Below are 18,798 nucleotides of genomic sequence, written 5' to 3' on the forward strand. Positions count from 1 at the left end.
AGATCAGATGTAGCATGGACCCCTGCCAGCCCTGGCCTAGCTTTAGCTGTATGCTTTATAGTGACAGTGTAGATTGGATTCTTAGGCGAGCAGCGTACACCTCATAAATGTTTAATCTGCTGCTCCGCTTGTTATTGATACAGTTGGAGAGAGGGAGAGGTGTAACAGCAATCAAAATAAGTGGAGGCGCCAGGTCCCTCACACGCCGCACAGAGACGAGGCTAGAAAAAAAAACAAAAGAGGATAAACAAGGTCTGAACTGTTGCTAAACTTGAGCTCTTTCTAGGAATAATTATGTAATACGCATTGATTTTTTAACCAAGAGCCGGTCCAGAAAATATTTGTTTTCAGTGGGCTAAATGAAGCAAAAATGAGAATTGTGTTATCCCTCAGAGCTATTTTAGATCTGGTAAAGGCTAATTATAGATCTGGGTGAGATCCTTGGTACTTGGAAAAGCCAAGTATTTTATTGGAGGAACGTGATGTGAAATATCTGAGAAGTGAAAACCAATTATACCTTCATGAAACCAGGCCTGACTGAGTCTGCATTTGTAACAAGATGACTAAAATTTTGACAAATCTACTTCAAAGTGGGACTAAATTGGGACTAGCTGTTGTAAAAATAACTAAATTGGACAAAATCTCAACTTAAAAGGTGTAAAATTCTTAAACCAGGAATAATCCAGACAAAGACCTGTGCAAGGTCATTTCTCACTGATGTCAGATGAATAAAAACATGTTCACTAAAGGATCTCCGCGCGATGAGGACAGAGGAAATTCCTCTTGGAGATCTTTGTTTGCTCTAAATAGAATCCGTCGTGTCACACCTGCTGGTGTAGTGTGAGATTTAAAGTGGGCTATCAACAGTTTGAATTGCAAGTGAATAACAGGCGACTGGTGTTAAATAAAAAAGTAATTTCCCTTTAGAAAATAGGACTACCGTAAAAATAGGTACATATGTAGGTTGAGACAGTGTGTGACTGAACTTCCACGGAGTCCCTAAGTCATAATTATTCCCTGTATTTAATGGCCATGTGTTTTTACTGACCCATTGTGGAAAGAGTTAGATTGTTTTGGCTTTATCTCACAATGACAGAGCAAAATTTGCAAATACTTCAGGAACCTTTGTTTGTTTTTTATTGCTAAAGAAGTTAAATTGTTCTCACTCAATATTACAAGACAATAGCCCAATCCAAATGTTTGTCCCCACTCCTCACCCCATTTCACCCTGCAGTATTCTGTGTAAAGTAATAACAAGTAATAATTAAACAATCCTTTTAACTAGAACTGGTGTTGTGACCTTCGGGACAGTAGTTTTTAAGGAGAGGAGGCTGCAGACTTCCATAGGAGTAGTTAGTGTAGGACATTTCTCCGTCCTTTGTGTGAGTATGGAGGATGGGTTTGTTCCCCGCCGTGAGAGTGTTTTTCCATGCTGACTGAAGCGCAGCAGGACTGAGGCGGCAATTAGAGCGAGCGGAGAGAGGCCCAGGTACAGAGAGGAGCAAGCTGCGACAAAGATGTTGTGGCTGTGAAGTCTGGGATCTAAATCGAAGAAGGTTTTTGAAGAAAGAGAATAAAGAGCAGGGATAGTGAGTAAAACCACGAGTCTCTTGTCTGTAAAAGAGGGGGTGGCGTGCTATCATGAGCTGGTCTGATTCAGTGTTTTTTTATGTTTTACAAATGTAACATGTCAGAAGTCATGTTATTCTATGTAATCTTTTAACAGGCTAAAATACAGTGACAGAGGAAGGACAGAACTATTAACATTAAAAGACCAACAAGTGATGGAAAACGCTAATAAAACCAGGTGTTATGGATGTAAACCAAGCCTCTAAGTCAGGTCTAAAATAGGTTCACAGCAGATCTGGTCTAAAATGGCTATAAATAGGGTTAGCACAATTCTACTCAGTAATTATATTTTTTTATAGTCTGGTAGCCAAGGGATCAGAGAATGTATTCCTTACTTATTATATAAATGATAGGTAGATTACGGTACCTATACAAATCAGGTCTAAAGTAGGACTAAAACAATAACAAAAACATTCATAATGCTTAGAGACTTAGTTTCCATTCTTCTTTTTAGTTGATTTGGATGTACACAGGCTGCACTGGCTCTGACAAGGCTGTATGGTTGTGAAGTCAAAATCAAAGCTAGTTTCTGAAGAAAGGGAATGTGAGAGTGGGGAGCATAAACCCAGAGTCCCTTATCCAGCAGTTTGTGGGGGGGTGGCTCTATCACCAGTGCTCTAATCCTTAACTTCATTCGGCAACACATCCAGGCTGCTCACATAGGCCCTACACTAATCTAGCACTTCACTGGCTGCATGGAAAGAGGGGGCGAGAGCAGGAGGTGCACAAACATATGCTGTGTACACATGCTCAAGTGTAATACTCACATATGCATTAGTATGTATATGCACATGTGTTAAGACCTACACTCTGTGTCATATATGTTGAGGATTATGACAGGAAAACGTGTGCGCAACATGCATTTCACAATCACAAACAATCTAGGATGAGTGTAATCATCCTAGATTGTTTGTGATGTTAAATAGACAGCTGGTAAGTTATGCATAGAAAAGAACAGATCCAAGCTGGAGCAGAGTGAGTTTACCTTGCCTTAAATAAACTCCATTCTATGCACCACTCTTTGCCTTTAGCAATTGTATATAAGTGAATTTTTATTTAGTTACAAAGCTGAAATCCAGTTTGTTTAAAGGGCCCATATTATACTATTTTCTGATGTTGTTTCCTCATCAAAAATATATGATTTGTGTTTTGTTTCATTCACACATGTTTAATACAGAAACCCTGCATTTTTAGGCTGAGTTCTTATCTTAGATGGAAAATACTCTGTTATTTTGTGATGTCATATGGAAATACAGGTGCTCCACTGTGTTTTAAAACTCACACTTTCACTTAGCCTGATTCACCAGCCGGTTTCACTTCTTAGAAACCGTCTGACCTTGCAGCATTAGAATTTATTCACTAGACAGTAGGCGGGTACTTTTTATCATTTAACCAATCGCTGCTATTTGGTAGTTACGTATGTAATGCGCCACTAACAGGGCTTTTCCCAAATCCTGTAAGAAGAAGGGCAATAACGTCTTTGCCCTTGATAAAATTCACCAAACATTCTCTTTATTTTGGCTTTAAATCCTCAATCTCAGGTTTTTGCGAACCATCTATTGTATTTTGATTTGCTAGTTGCTGGTTAACTTTCACTAGAATCAGCCCTGAAATTGCCAGTCTCTCCTGAACTAAAGGTAAAATGTCAGTGTTAACTTAAATCCTACCATTTCATGACATCACAAGGTGGAACAGAGCTTTTTGAAGAAGACTAATAATAATGGATTATTCAAATGTGTGAATGAAACAAAACACATCAATGTTTTTGAGGGGGTAAGCTTACAAGAGTGAATTTTGTGCAATATGGGACCTTTAAACATAAAAACATGTTCTCTGATGTGAATCCTTACTACTTGAACCCAGAGCACTCAAGTTTTGGAGGACAATACAGGATCATTCAGACATTCAAAAGTAGAGTAAGTTATTGCAATGTTAAAAGATGATGTTACCATAAAAACATATTGACATGTCAGGTTTAATTTTATTATCGGTATTTCGCCTTAAATTATGTTATGTAATTATGCCATATTATGTAAAAAAAGACATAATATGCATCATCCCCCTGTTTAGATCCGTGCCTGAGTTGATCTGAGCACAATCCCCACACAGTAGCAGTAACAGCAGTAGTAGCAGTAGGGGTAGGGCCTTGTGGATTAAGAGCGCTCGCCTCCAGGGCACGGAGATGTGAAGGTTTGTGGTCAGGACGCTCCGTGTGATCAAGGCTGAGTAATCTCTTCAGCGTTCTATTTCTGTGCGCTGTTTGGCCTTTTACCTATCTCCTCCTCCTCGCTCCAATATCCTTCGTGCCATTAAATACCGAAAGTGTATGCTGCGCCAAAGAGAGGATGAAAGAGAGGAGGGGGCATACTAAATGAGAGCAGATGGGCGTTCTGTGTAAAAAGACAGACATAAGAAATGAAAAAAAGTGCTTTAAAAGGTGCGGCGGAGTCAGGCAGATGGACTTACAGGGAGGCCAGATGGAAAAGATTTAGAGTCAAATATAGCTGGGACAAATGCATCTGCAGACATGCATACATTTACAAGGCCACTGTCCCTTATTGGTACTCAAGTGGGGTTTCCATCTCCAAATAACCATCGATTTGTGTTACTGACCCCTAGTGGTTGAGGTTTGTTTTGTGGTCATGGGACAACGTTACTTAGAAGATTAAAAACTTGACTGGGTAAATAAAAGAGTCAGTAATTCACCTTTAAAGTCTGCCTTTCTATCTCCTGTCTTGCTTTTCCTCTTTCAAACCATCCATATAAATGCACTCTTTCCCCTCTTTCCTGCTGCATGTGTCATATAAATTGAAGGATTATGCCAGTAAAACGTATGCGCAACATGCATTTCACAATCGTAAACAATCCAGGATGAGTGTAATGTTAAACAGACAGCTGGTAAGTTATGCATAGAATAAACTGGAAAGCAGCAGAGTCACTCCATACTACTACTTCAAAAACATTGATTTCTTCCTTTCCACATTGATTCTTCCATACCGTATTACTTTTGCTGTAAGAAACTGTATCTAAGTGAATTTTGATTTTAAATTCCACAAACATAACCTAATTATGCCCCCAGACATCAAATTAAATCAAATATAACTTTTTCCTGCACTATTTCCACCACGGCCGCATAATCATCATTCACCTCAACCTCTCCAACTCAACTCATGTTCGTTCTACTCCACCACCAGAGACTAGTGATGTCAAAAGTATCGAAAATCAGAAACTAATCAATACTAAAATGGGCTAAAAATACAAAAAGGCAGACACAGGCTTGTTGGTTACTTTCTCATCTAGAACTAAAACAAAATACTGTTATTTTGTATATAAAATGTCAGTCTAGTGTCTAAAAAATGCATTTTAATTGTAATTGTGGAATCAAAATCAGTATCAAGCTTATTCCTTGCTATTTGATACTTTAGTGTAATGAAAACACTTTGAGAGACTTTCCCTAACAGCTCTAACTTACCTTTCTTCATTATACTCACTCATTTTACTTTCTATGATGAATAATTGAAAAAGAAAAATGAATTTAAGATTTGAATAATCGCTGGTGCATGTTAAATGTTGAACAAGTCTATGTGCCACTGTGCATATCAGATATTTTGCCGCCCGGGCCCCTGTCCAATCCTTGTCCCGGCGGTGCTCTTGGTCTATTGCACTGATTTTGGAACACGCATCAGCACCCCTCCCAACATCCCATATGTATCTGCCACACCTGGTGCCATTCACACTCGCTGAGCACATCTCAACTTAACATAAATTGCCCATTTCACATCATTTCCGCCACTCGCCAGACAGAAAGATGGCCGTTAATGAGGAATACCTGATTCAGCAAACTGCTAAGTGACATTGCCTCAAGGTGTCCCAGTTCAGCCTTATTTTGAATGCATTTTTGTGTTTTAATTTTAGCTGCACACGGATATGGACAGAGGGGACGGCCACACTAAATACACGCTGGAGGGAGAAGGCGTGGGCTCTGTGTTTGTTATCGATAGTAACACGGGGAACATACACGTGACCAAATCTCTGGATCGGGAGGAGAAGGACCAGTATCGTCTCATCGCGACGGCGACGGACAGAGAGACGGGACGCGCTCTAGAGCCCTCTTCTGAGTTCATCATCAGAGTTCAGGACATCAATGACAACCCCCCTGTGTTCCCCAATGAGCCTTACATCGCCACGGTCCCAGAGATGGCCAATATAGGTACAACTTTTACTGACAATGTTTTAGTATGCCATATGGCCAAGGTTTACTGTAACTTTTCCATATGTGGAATTATTAAGAACAGCTGGCTATAGTTTTATAAAGAGCTTTTTATGGTTGTTTTGATGTAGTTTAGTAGCGAGTGGTTTCTTTGCTTTTATTTCTTCCCTTCTATCACTTCCTTTTGGGCTGTGCTAAAACTTCTAGCCTTGGATTAATATTCATCTAATTTTTAATGCCAGATATTTTCTTTCACACCTCATTTTCTGTATTTCTCCCGTTGTGACCCACTGGCTTGTGAATATGTTAATGTTTTACTTTCTTGATGTTTTTCTAACTATATGTAAATAATGCAATATTTCAAGTTGAATTCATCAGCACCAATTATGATAATTGATAGGTTCTCCCCAACTACTGAAATCTTTTAGAATGAAAAGTAAAAAGGCCTAGTTTTGCTTTTTTGCAGCTTTGGCTGTACTAAACGATTATTTTAGTTTACAAGCCAAATGATTCTTCCTCTTGTAATTAACAATATTTGATGTAATTTTTTTTGCACATTTTATTCATCGACTAGCCACAATTATTCAGTCAACTGTTCCACAACCACAATCCTAGTTGCAACTGTCTAATATATACAGTAGCTAGGGCTGGGTATCATTAAGAAACTGTCAATAGGATTCATACTTTGAAACAATTTTGATTCAATACAGTTCAGTAAAAAAAACAAGTTAAATCATGGCTGTGTGTGAGGGACAGTCTGGGATTTTGGACACAGGACCTCATTTCCTAGAGAGCCAGAGTGTTGGAGACGTGTGGAGACACTTTTTTAAAATATTCCATCAAGTCCTTGTATTTGCAGAGATCACTGGTGCTAGGCTAGTGCATGTCAATGGCCATAGTTAGCCTGTCACTAAAAACACCCGAAGCAAATCTATTATTACGCCAGACTATTGATGTGAATGTCTGTGTTAATAGAATAATGTTTGAAATAAAACTAACCTTGCATCGCATGAATTGTTGCATGTTGAGGGACTATTTTCTCAGCAGCAGTGGAATTTTACGTTGCCGGATAAGATAGATGCTAGGTGATATCAGTCCGTGGTTGCCAAGCTTTCTATCAGGAAGTACAACTTACTGCTACTCAGACATAAATCCTTTAAATGCAAGTTTGGGTTTACTAAAATTATTCTGTTGACACAGACATTTACATCGACAGTCTGCCATAATAATAGTTTTGCTTCGGGTGATTTGTGGAGTGGGTAAGACTGTTTTTAGTCTCAGGACAACTATGGCCATTGACATGCACTAGCCTAGCACCAGCGACCTCTGCAAATACAAGGACTGGATGGAATATTTAAAAAAGTGTCTCCACACGTCTCCAACACTCTGGCAAACTAGGAAATGAGGTCCCATGTCCAAAATTCTGGACTATCCTTTAAAAGTCTTTGTTAAACCACGGCAAAATTCTTATGAAATACACCAAGTTTAATCATCAAAACAGTGAATATGTCAAATCCTTTCTCTAAATAAGCAACCAAATTGTGGTGTTTACAGCATGGCATAATACAAATAATTTAGTAAAATAATGCTTCTGTCATTATATCGTTAATAATATCGTTATAATCGTTAATCATAAATATTTGAATATTTTTGCACACCTCTATATAAAGCTAAGAATATGGTCAAAGTACTGTAAAAATGTCTTTGCAGAAAAAGCAAATTACCAAAGTACTTTTTTCCAGTGCCAAGCCCTGATGAATATGTCTCAAAGGGCAAAAGTTATATTGCGATATAGCTTAAATCAATAGGGTTATGAGAACACTACACCAAAATGTTCTGTTTTCTCTGAACCTCGTGAACATTTCCTTTCCTGTTTGTTGTTCTTTGGACATGTAATGTAAAGTGTAAACATCTGAAGCTAAAGTACATGCCGTCCTGACCTGAACTGTACCTTCCCCCTCGTATCAGTGTACACACATAATCCTGGGACATTTAAGCATCTGCTATGTTCTATATTCACAGGCACATCTATAATCCAAGTGACAGCCCGAGACGCCGATGATCCCACTTACGGAAACAGTGCACGACTCGTCTACGCCATCACACACGGACAGGACTATTTCTCTGTGGACCCTCAAACAGGTCTGGACCACGGCACGCCTCTCATCCTTAAAGCCTCTCTTTATAATACAACCCTTGAGCTGATGGTGATTAATGTCAGTCCCACTGGGGCAGTTACGTTTCATATGTTTTGACCATATGTCCATGTCCACATATAATTTATGACTTTTAAAAGGTTGATAAGCTGAAGGGTGTCAGTGACATATACAGGAAAACTGAGATGTTGTATGCGCTCATCTTTAGCCACAACATTATGACCCTCTGCTCAATATGGTGATGATAATATGTGCAGCTGACCCATTGCATTAACGCAGAGGGATTGTATCTTTCACTGGACTGTAAGGGAAAATGTTCTCAAATTTTTTAAAGGTGCAGTATGTAACTTTTCTGGTAGAGGATGCTCCACAGTGTAGTTGAGATAAGAGGGCAAAGTTACAGGTCAGATCTGTGGAGAAGTTTTTTTTTTCTCACTATAAGAAAGTATCTTTTTCCAAGGTTGTGTGCAGCAATAAAAACACTTGTAATTGAATAAACGCAAGATAGATCAGTTTAATGCCATACTAAATTCCAGGCCAAGATCTAAGTTCTCCATGGATACAAGCACTTGGCGGGGCCCCAACTAGAAAATTTAAGCAGTGTACCTTTAAGGCTTGTTTCTTAAAGGGCCCATATTACGCTATTTTCAGATCTCTGTTATAATGTTGTTTCCTCATCACAAACATGCCTGTAGATTAACACAAATCTTGCATATTTAGACTAAGTTCTTCTCTCAAACAGAAAACACCGTTCTACCTTGTGATGTCATGTGGTAACACAGGAACTGCCCCTCTGAGTTTTAAAACTCTATACAGCTTCACTAGAATCATTAGGATAGTTGTAGCCCAGGAATTGCCATTCTCTGCTTAACAAAAGGAGCACCCAGCCACTCTGCAGAGGAAACTCATTTCAGCCGCTTGTCTCCGTGATCTTGTCCTTTCAGTCATTACCCAAAGTTCATGGCCATAGGTGAGGGTAGGAACGAGACTGACCAGTAAATCGAGAGCTTTGCCTTTCAGCTCAGACCACAACGGTCCAATACAGTGTTTGCATCACTGCAGGCTGGCCGCTCCCTTAGACATAGGGTGAGGATCTAAGTCACACAAGAGGAGCTCGGAGTAGAGCCGCTGCTCCTCCATGTCAAGATGAGCCAGCTGAGGTAGCTCAGGCATCTGTTCCGGATGCTTCCTGGGTGCCTCCCTCAGGAGGTGTTATGGGCATGTCCCACTGGGAAGAGGCCTCGGGGAAGACCCAGGATACATTGGAGGGACTGTGTCTCTCGGCTGGCCTGGGAATACCTCGGCGTCCCCACGAAGGAGCTGGAGGAAGTGTCTGGGGTGAAGGAAGTCCGGGAGTCCCTGCTTAGACTGCTTCACCCGTGACCCTGCCCTGGATAAGCGTAAGTAAATGGATGGATATTTAACAAACGGTAAAAGGTAGCTATTAACTTGAAAACTACTGCTTCATGACAGATGTAGAAAGACTAATAAGGATTACTCAAACATGTGTGAATAAAACAAAGCACAACTCCAGGTATGAGTTTGAGGAGGTAACAACACTCGAACATGGCTTAAAGCTGACAAGAAATAAATTTTTTCATGTTTATTTGCTTTGACAATAAAGCATTGTTATAACTTTCACAATTCTCTTCCAGGCGTGTTGCGGACTGCTGTGCCCGACATGGACAGAGAGAGCCGGGACGAGTACCTGGTGGTGCTCCAGGCGAAGGACATGGGAGGGCATCTGGGTGGGCTCTCCGGGACCACCACAGTGACGGTGAAGCTGAGTGACGTGAACGACAACCCGCCACACTTCAGACGCAGTAAGCACTCTCCTTATCTCGCCACCACGTCAATGTCCTCCCCTTTCAATCTTACTCACGGCGTCTGACTGCATGTGCGTGTGTGTACAGATTAAAATGATGAAACGTCTTGTCATGGCATTCGTGACAGCCGTCTGATATCGTTTCCCTTCCTTTGGGCTCCAGTTGACTTGACAGGTTCAAGATAAGCTCTGAAGTAGCTAAAAAGATTGCCGGTCCCGGGCTTTTTCCCTCTCGTTTTTATCTAATCATTGTTTTAGTGTAGATTGCATTGCTATAACCTTTGGAGAGATGAGAAGATTTAACATCCGTTGTGCTAACTCTCCCCTTCCGCCCCCTGAGGTTCAAATGGACCTTGATGTAGAAGAGTGAAAGATCATGTCCATTTCTTCTTATCCAAGCTCTTTCCCTGTTCCAAGTTATTAATATTTCATCTTAAAGTTCAGTGCGTTCTGCTTCAATAGACAGTAAAATCTGTGCAGAATGCGCCCTAACACTATGAGACATATACTGCCTCTATATATACATCTGTCTTCCCCTTTTGCCCATTTCCATACTTTCTCTTCCTGACAGTCTTAGCTTAATGTCATTCATCTTAATGTTTAAAAGCCCCTCTCCTCTCCCCTGATGTATTGTTCTGCAATACAATGGTTTATAAGAAGAAGACATTTAATATTTCCAAATGCCAGAGCCAATGTAATTTATTCACCATTATCGGTTTACTATATCACCACAAGCTCACACAGGGTCATTATTTTCACTGTGACAATTACAGTTTAACTATATTTTCTGTGATGCTGCGGTTTTGGTAGGAGAAGTCGTATTTGCTGCAATAGCTGATGGAATTGGTGGGATTGTACTGGGAATAGACGTAGTAGTAGTAGTTTTTTTCTTTTTTATTTAAGCCAGTGTGATATCCACCTTGCTGCTGTGGTCAATATCCAATGTGAACATGTGAGATTCAGATTTAGATAACTCACTTTTGTAATATTTATAAATAACAATAATAATGCATTAGAAAATGCTACATATGTTATGTTTGTGTAAACATGCCGCCACATGGTTTGTGTAATTGTTCAAAATGACATGTCTGATACATTGGGGACAAACTTTTAAAAATATCAGACAGATATTGAACTTAAACCTTAACTTAAACAATGCAAAAAATAAAAAATAAAAAATACAAGGAAGAAAGTAGTAGTAAATTTCACAGTAGTGCTGCTAATTTTACTAATATTTATGGCCGTAGAAGGGTAATAGCAGAAGTATTTGTGATGGTGGTTTTGGAGGATGTAGTATGGGAGTGTAACACCTGCAGAATATTTTTAGACTAGGGTTGTAGAATAGGTTCTGGAGGAGTCGTATGAATGAGAGAAAATTTTAAGTTGAGCAGCCGGCAGGTTTGTTACAGTTTAACAATGGCACTATCAACCAGTGCAAATGACAATGGTGTTGAGCTCTTTTCAAAATAAGAATAAAATAAAAGGGAGAAAATGTTGAAAAGTCTTTCAGTGATTGGTCCGGCTGTGCAGGATTTGGAATTGTTTGAAAGTGTCTTTTTCCAAAATGTGATCATTTTGGAACAAAGTGTTTGGGTTGTTTCTTATCTGTGGTCCAAAGTTTTGAAGTGGTCAGGTCTAAAGATCTTTTCCTGAAACCCAAGCAGCTGGCCCCATTGCTCCAGGATCCTTCAAGAGTTCTCACTTAGTCTGGCTCGCCATAATGTCAGCATGCAACTCCAAGATCAGTTCTGGGGCCACTAAAAACAAAGTCTGCACATGTAGTACAGAACAACGAATAAAACAGATTTCAAAAGTAGTTTCTAAATAAAAGATCTCATAAAGAGATCTCATAAAATGTTCTAAATAAATTTACATTGTTGTTTTACACTGACTTACATCAGTGAATTCAAAATTAAATGCTACACAGCATTACATAAAACCAAATGATCTGTGCACTCTTTTTTAAGGCTTTTAAAATTAAATTATTCCATGTTTTGAACTTAAATTATTTCTAACAAATGTTTACTTATGAATTTACCCATAAATTAAAATGCTGTCCTTAACGAGCACAGCATAAAATGTAAATTAAAATAAAAATGCATATTCAAACACAGTATTTATGGTGTATTTGTAAAAATGCTTCACATATAAGCCATAATTTAAAAAAATCTATTTAATAGGCTATCCTGCTCGCTTATTATATTTTAGTAGCTCACCGGAGTTAAAAAACAACACACACACAAAAAAAAAAAAAACACTCTACACTCTACCAACCTTAAGTTAACATGTTTAAAGTACATTTTTACACTTTCCTGATCGTTTGACTCACTGTGTATCTTGTTCACATGTTCTCCGTGTCTCACTGCCTCCTCTTACTATTTTATGATGATTTTATTATAGTTATGATTTTATTAGAGTTCTATGGGTGCAGGCTGCATGTGCACATGACATATTCAGGGGGACTTAGGAAAAGAGTGGTGCATTCAAACTTGAACTAAACTAAAATATTAGTAACCGTATTATGTTTACATGGATCACACAAGTAGAAGCAATTATATATTTATCATTTATTATTTTGAATAATCTAAGCATTATTTTATTCATTTTTTTTCTATTATATGTGTGGATTCTGTGTATAAATAAAAGATGTATAAAGGCCATTGTATATTTTAGAATGCCAGACTTTTTTGTTTTGATTCAGCAGTATCTTCTCTATCACCCTCCACACCATGCAGGTAATTACTTTCACATTGACAACAGCAGCCACAGTTGAAGCACCTCATTCAGAATGCTCTTTGAATGCAGGATTGTGTTTATATTGTGGAGGAGGAGGAGACACAATTACAGTCAGTGGTGCATCAAAATCACTCACACACATTGAATCTAATGTTTTTTCTCTGTTAGTGTTTATTATAAAAGCGTAGCATTATTGACCTGGTACAAATGGCTGAGCTAAGAATTCACAGGGGATCAGTGTGAGTAAAACAACCACATGGAAATAATTATGTGGTGTTTTTGTGACCGTGAAGCAAATCAGGGTTTTTATTATCAATGTTTTCAAAAAATATTTATTCAGTGGTTACTAATAGCTGCTTATGGTCATTGTACTCGTGTCCTTTCTGGATCATTACCTAAGCTGATCAATGGCCAGTTTTATTCAAACACCTTCAAGGCTGGCTGATCCCTACAGCAAAAGAACAAAACAGAGGATTTGTAAGTTGCTATAATATTTAATTTCGTAATTAAAAGTTAGTAAAAGTAGAATGAAACCTCAGAGGAAGTCAGACTGGTCGCATCAGATTAACAGTGTTTAGAAATTTACTCACAGATTCTGAGTCGCACAATATTTCCCAATTGCCTTTGCTCATTTTTCTAACTTTCTTCCCTCTAAGTGGCCATGTTTTTTTTGTTATGGATGGGCTATGTTTCTCAAACTGCAATTCACCTGTCAATCACGCTCATCTGAACTCAGTGAGATAAGACTCAGACCCAGACACACATATAGTATAGTAAACGAAAAGCAGGACCATCAGTAGTGGAAGTTGCAGTAGTCAGCAATAGAAGTATTAGTATTAGTTCTGCTAGTAGGAATATTTGCTCACTAAATGCTTTTCCAAACCCTCAAAGTAGGGCAGAGCATTTAATTGAATTTTAATTGAGACCAAGAGTTAATTATTTATAATCAATCATCAGCTTTGGTCTTTTCAAATGGCCCATATCACTCTATTTTCTGATGTATGTTAGAATGATGTTTTCATTAAAAACATACCATGGTACATACATGTTTTACACACAAACATGCATATTTAGGGTGAGTTCTACTCAAAAAACACTTGTGATGTTGTGATAATACAGGAAGTGCTCCACTGTGTTTTAAAACTCTATACACCTTCACTAGAATCATTTGGATGATTTCAGCCCTGGAATTCTACTAAATCTACTAAACAAAAGGTAAAAGGTAGAAATTTGCTAACTGCCACTTCATGACATTACAAGGTTGGAGCTTTGGAGATGTAGAAAGACTAATAATAAAGGGTTACACTAAAACAGGGGTCTCCAACCTTTTTCTTCTGGTGAGCTACCTGTAAAAAAGAAAATGCCAAAGAGCTACGAATTTTAGTGGTCACAAGAAATTGAGAATAGGAAAGCGTTAGATGAGGAACAATTAGGTACCTATAAAACTTAAACCTTTATCTATTTATTAGTGCACAAAGTTAGGCATTAAAATGATAAATTTATAATGGGAGTTCATCAAATTTGAGTCATTCAGCACAATATGTATAACTGAGAAATCCTTTGGTGAGCTACTTGGAAGGGGGTGGAGAGCTATGGGTAGCTCTCAAGGGTTGGAGACCCCTGCAATAAAACATAACTCCAGGGATGGTTTTGTGTAATACAGGACCTTTCATCATGCGTTTTACTCCAAATACTCTGTCAGTAAAAGCAGATGGTTTGGAGCAGGGTTCAGACTTCACACAAATAAATTTGACTATTTTTGGTGTTAAGTGGCAATGATTAAATGTTTGTATTGCTTATTAATTAATTAATATTGGAAAGCCATTTTAATTAGTTTTTAATTTGACAAAATAAGATAAAAAATCTGAATCAATAAATATGAAAGCAAAAAGAGTACTTTTTTGTTGTCATAATGTTCTGACCTAACTCCAAATCACTCAACAATTTCAAGTCTAATTTATGAACTCCCTATTCTCTGTTGTAGTTGAATTGAAGTGGATATGTTGGCACAGTTTCCCAGAGGTAGAATAAATGAAAACTAATCTACTCCAATACTCTACTCTCTGCTTCATGAAAGGAATGCATTAGAGAATCATGCTACATACAGTACTTTATAATCTGAATCTATATGAAACCACAGAGTAAGTATTGGATTTTCTTTGTTATCCATAAACAGTCTGTGATCTGTGTTTGGCTCCAGATCCCATAGACCACATTGTATTGATGTTTTGCTTGTGTTGCGTGCAGGTGCGTGGTCCTTCTCCATCTCAGAATTGGCAGCTCCAGGTGTGGAGGTGGGCCGCCTGACCGCCTCTGACCCCGACCTGGGAGAGAATGCACAGCTGGAGTTCACCATCATGGACACAGAGGAGGCACAGATTTTTAACATAAGCGGGCGCGAGCGAGAGGCTGTGATTGTGCTGAACAAGGTGAGTGATGAGACGACCATTAGCGGAGTTATAATGGGGCTGATGGGAGCGACTTGGCAATGTGCTTATAAGTGGTGATTAGAACTGGTTGTTTTCACGTTGTAGACTTCGCTGATAGACTGGTGATGTCACACTCGTTGATTGGGGCAGGGGGACATTTCTGCATAGATGGTGTTGATGAGAATTACCCTAAGGAAAAAGCGCATATGCTGAAACCGATCATTTACTTTAAAGATATGTTCCACAGACTTTATATTGTATCTGTATTAAGCAATAGTATTTTTTACAGCACCAATCTCACTTATTGAAGGTGCATTGTGCAGCGTTTCTGGTGGAGGCTCCGTCAAACGATTTTCTCCATGAAGATGATATTGCTTTGTCTGGAATGTTTCACAATATGGCATTAAACCTGTCTATCTGCATAGAGACCAAACAAGGCAAGTCGCAAGTCAGATCTGTGGAAAGGCGACTCCGCTCACACTCAGAATGCCTGTTTTTCTAGGTGTTTCTGAGCAGTAAGACCACCACCTATCCATTTTCTATCCATTTTCTTTCACTTATCCGGGGCCAGGTTGTGGGAGCAGTAGTCTGAGCAGGGACTCCCAGATTTCCTTCACCCTGGACACTTCCTCCAGCTTCTCCAAGGGGATCCCGAGGCGTTCCCACGACAGCTGAGAAACATAGTCCCTCCAGCATGTAATGGGTCTTCCCCGGGGCCTCCTTCTGGTGGGACATGCCCGGAACACCCAGGCGCCCAGGAGGCATCCAGAACAGATGCCCGAGCCACCTCAGCTCTACTCCGAGCTCCTCCTGTGTGACTGAGCTCCTCACCCTATCTCTAAAGGAGCATCCAGACACCCTGCGGAGGAAACTCATTTCGGTCGCTTGTATCCACAATCTTGTCCTTCGGTCGGTTATTACCCAGAGCTCATGACCATAGGTGAGCTTTGCTTCCGGCTCAGCTCCCTCTTCACCACAATGGTCCAATACAGCAAAAACCACCACTGTAATTGAATAAATGTAAAGTAGAGCGTTTTGATGTCATACTGTGGAACATTGCAGGCAGAGCAATAACGTAATCATAGAAAAAGGCAGGAGACGGACCCCCAACCAAAAAAATTACTCAGTGAGTGCACCTTTAAATACGAAACTACAAGACTATAGAATGTACGGCTGGGTGAGATTTAAGTTACATCCATATAATTTTGTGCGAGATATAAATTTGGCCACATCGTTAAAAAATTAGATTTAATGTTGAGTTAAATACTTGATTTGCACCGCTGCTCTGCCTAGTTTCCCCATCTCTGTTTGCTCTGCCTCCCTCCACTTCCTCTGGGGATCCTGCTGCAAAACGAGAAGCTGAGTAGCAGAGTTTGAGAAATACTTTTATAGTGGAGAAAAGATATTGAGATATATATTGTTCATTGAGCTACGAAAAACGATATTGAGACGTACATTTTTGTCCAGGGGGGTTAAAGAATGTAGAATAAGGTTCAAACTACTTCAGCATAAGTGGTTGTGGGTTTGATTCTGAACAACTGCATTATAATTTATACTAATGGAGTTGCATGTGGGTTTTCTGGCTTCGTCCCTGCAGCTTTGAATGTGCTGAACAAGGTGAGAGATGAGGAGCTGGCATCAGACAAAATTATGGTGGTGATTTTCTGACAAATTCTAAGACGTTGATTGGACTTTAGGCTCCAGCGTGTACTGATTCATTCATATGGTGGCAGGGTGATCAGTGGGTAGTCCAGTTTTGTCCAACCCTAAAATTTTTGGTGATTTTGACCCATACTTGGTGGAAACATGATTGGCTATATTTTAAATTGGCTTTGTGCACAGGAGCATGCGATCTAGCTCACTGTGTCCCAAAGCCAGTAAAACACTCACTTTTATTAAAATGTAAAATGAATAACCTATACAATTCTAATTAAGTAAAGTCTAGACTAATTGTTTTTATGTGTAAAATACTTTTGTATTTGTATTTAATAGTTTGTGGTAGGGTGACCAAATGTTCCTATTTACTCAAGATAGTCCCAGCTTTGAGCCCTGTGCCCCCTGTCCCAGCAGATTTATACAAAAACCAGTGATTTGTCCCAGATTTATACAAGAAATGTCCCTGGTGTGCCTATTTTTGACCAATTTGATACCTGCTAACAGTAAAGAGCCATAAATTGTCATTTGCTAAGGTAAAATACAGAAAAGTTGCTTAAAAATGGCCAAAACACAATGAAAATATGACTATACTGACTAACAATTTTCCTTAATTACGCACTCATTTCACAATTATATTATTACCAACCACCAAAAAAAATGAGGATGTCCCAGTTTTTTATTTTGAAATTTTGGTCACCCTAGTTTGTGGTGTTGTTGTAATATTTATTATGCATCAAAACTGAAGACAGAAGTGTCCTCTGCTTAAGTATTCATTATATTTGTGTACTTTTTAACAAGTTGTCAATCAGATCCACTTGGTCTAATGCCTTATCTTGAATTATTTATTGATTTTCACGTGATTTAGCAAAAAAGCCATAGATAAACACTTGGACAAGAAGTAGTGATGCTAACTGTGTGAAATAAGAGATTATAATGAGTGGGTAGCATTTCGGTGAAAACAGAACAGCAAGTTTTGTACTTGTACTTATATCAAGGAGCAGTAAAGCAGGTTCGACTCACAAGGATAGGTAGATGAAAACAAAAAACGAGAAAATGGTCAACCTCCCCAAAGATAAATCGTTGTTTGTTGTTTTACTGTTGTTCTGTGCCTGAGTTTTCTTGTAGCAGCGTGTAGCAACTTGAAACATTTAAAAAAATAATGAGAAAAATGCTGTACCCATTTTTGCCATCAGATCCCTTTGTTCTGCCACATTAATTAATTTAGTCATTTCCTCTCTTATGTACGCACCTCAAACGCCACTGACAGGTTGAAATCCCAGGGCTCTCTAATGGGCAATTAATGACTAACAATGGACTATGGTAATCAGCAGCCGGTGACAAAAAACGTAGCCAATTTGAAGTGATTAGGTCAGGCAAAGGAGAACTAATATAAATGAGTTGTTTTACTTTTAAGGGTTTTTTGCAGCTTTGGGAATTCAGAGATAATTATTGTGGAATGAAAAAAATTTTGAACAAATTAACTTCGTCGTGTGAGATGAAAGAAAGGAGGCCATTGCTTCAGGGCATTAATATAAAGTAACCAGATACTTTAATAGTAATTTATAAGTATATTTTTGTCTTTCTAGGCTATACGTACTGCTTTGTTAGGTACATGTTTAATATGACTTTAAGGTGCACTGCGAGACTTTTCTGGTCTGTCAAATGGTGATATTATTGCTTTGTCTGGACCAAAATCTTGTTATCTTCAGGGAGACAAAACCAGACCAAGTTACAGGTCACATCTGTGGAGCGGCAACCCCACTCACAGTCAGAAGGCCTGTTTTTCTAGGAATTTTTGAACTAAAAAAAACTCTGTAATTTAATCTATATAATGTAGAGCTTTTTTAATGTCATACTGTGGAACATTCCCGGCAGTGCAATGACATATCCATAGAAACAAGCAGGTGACAGACCCCCAACCAAAAAATTACATAGTACGCAAATAACACGTATAATGAATACTTCATTTTGATCAAATTACTGCAGTACTTTGACTTGAGCACATATATTTTTTTTCTGTTTTTATCCGAGGTCACAAAGAAAATTTAATGCAGAGAACAAAATAAATGAATTCATAATTGTAAGTGAGATGATAGAAATGTGTCTGGGGGGCTGCGCGGGCTCCAAAGCGTGAACTATCAGAAGTATAAGAGCGCC

General features: G+C 38.8%; 1 protein-coding gene across 1 annotated transcript in view; it reads left to right on the forward strand.

Moving 5' to 3' along the window:
* The window catches only part of LOC110154885 (cadherin-11-like), a 44,614-nt gene that overhangs the window by 4,099 nt on the left and 21,717 nt on the right, over positions 1-18,798 (forward strand). The window contains exons 2-5 of the mRNA XM_055165238.1: positions 5,545-5,839; positions 7,862-7,981; positions 9,651-9,818; positions 14,804-14,985. Coding sequence (XP_055021213.1) covers positions 5,545-5,839; positions 7,862-7,981; positions 9,651-9,818; positions 14,804-14,985 — 765 coding nt within the window. The remainder of the gene's footprint in view (positions 1-5,544; positions 5,840-7,861; positions 7,982-9,650; positions 9,819-14,803; positions 14,986-18,798) is intronic.

Source organism: Boleophthalmus pectinirostris, unplaced genomic scaffold, assembly GCF_026225935.1.
Source record: "Boleophthalmus pectinirostris isolate CB_2022bp ecotype Guang Dong unplaced genomic scaffold, ASM2622593v1 HiC_scaffold_7, whole genome shotgun sequence".
Lineage (NCBI taxonomy): Eukaryota > Metazoa > Chordata > Actinopteri > Gobiiformes > Gobiidae > Boleophthalmus > Boleophthalmus pectinirostris.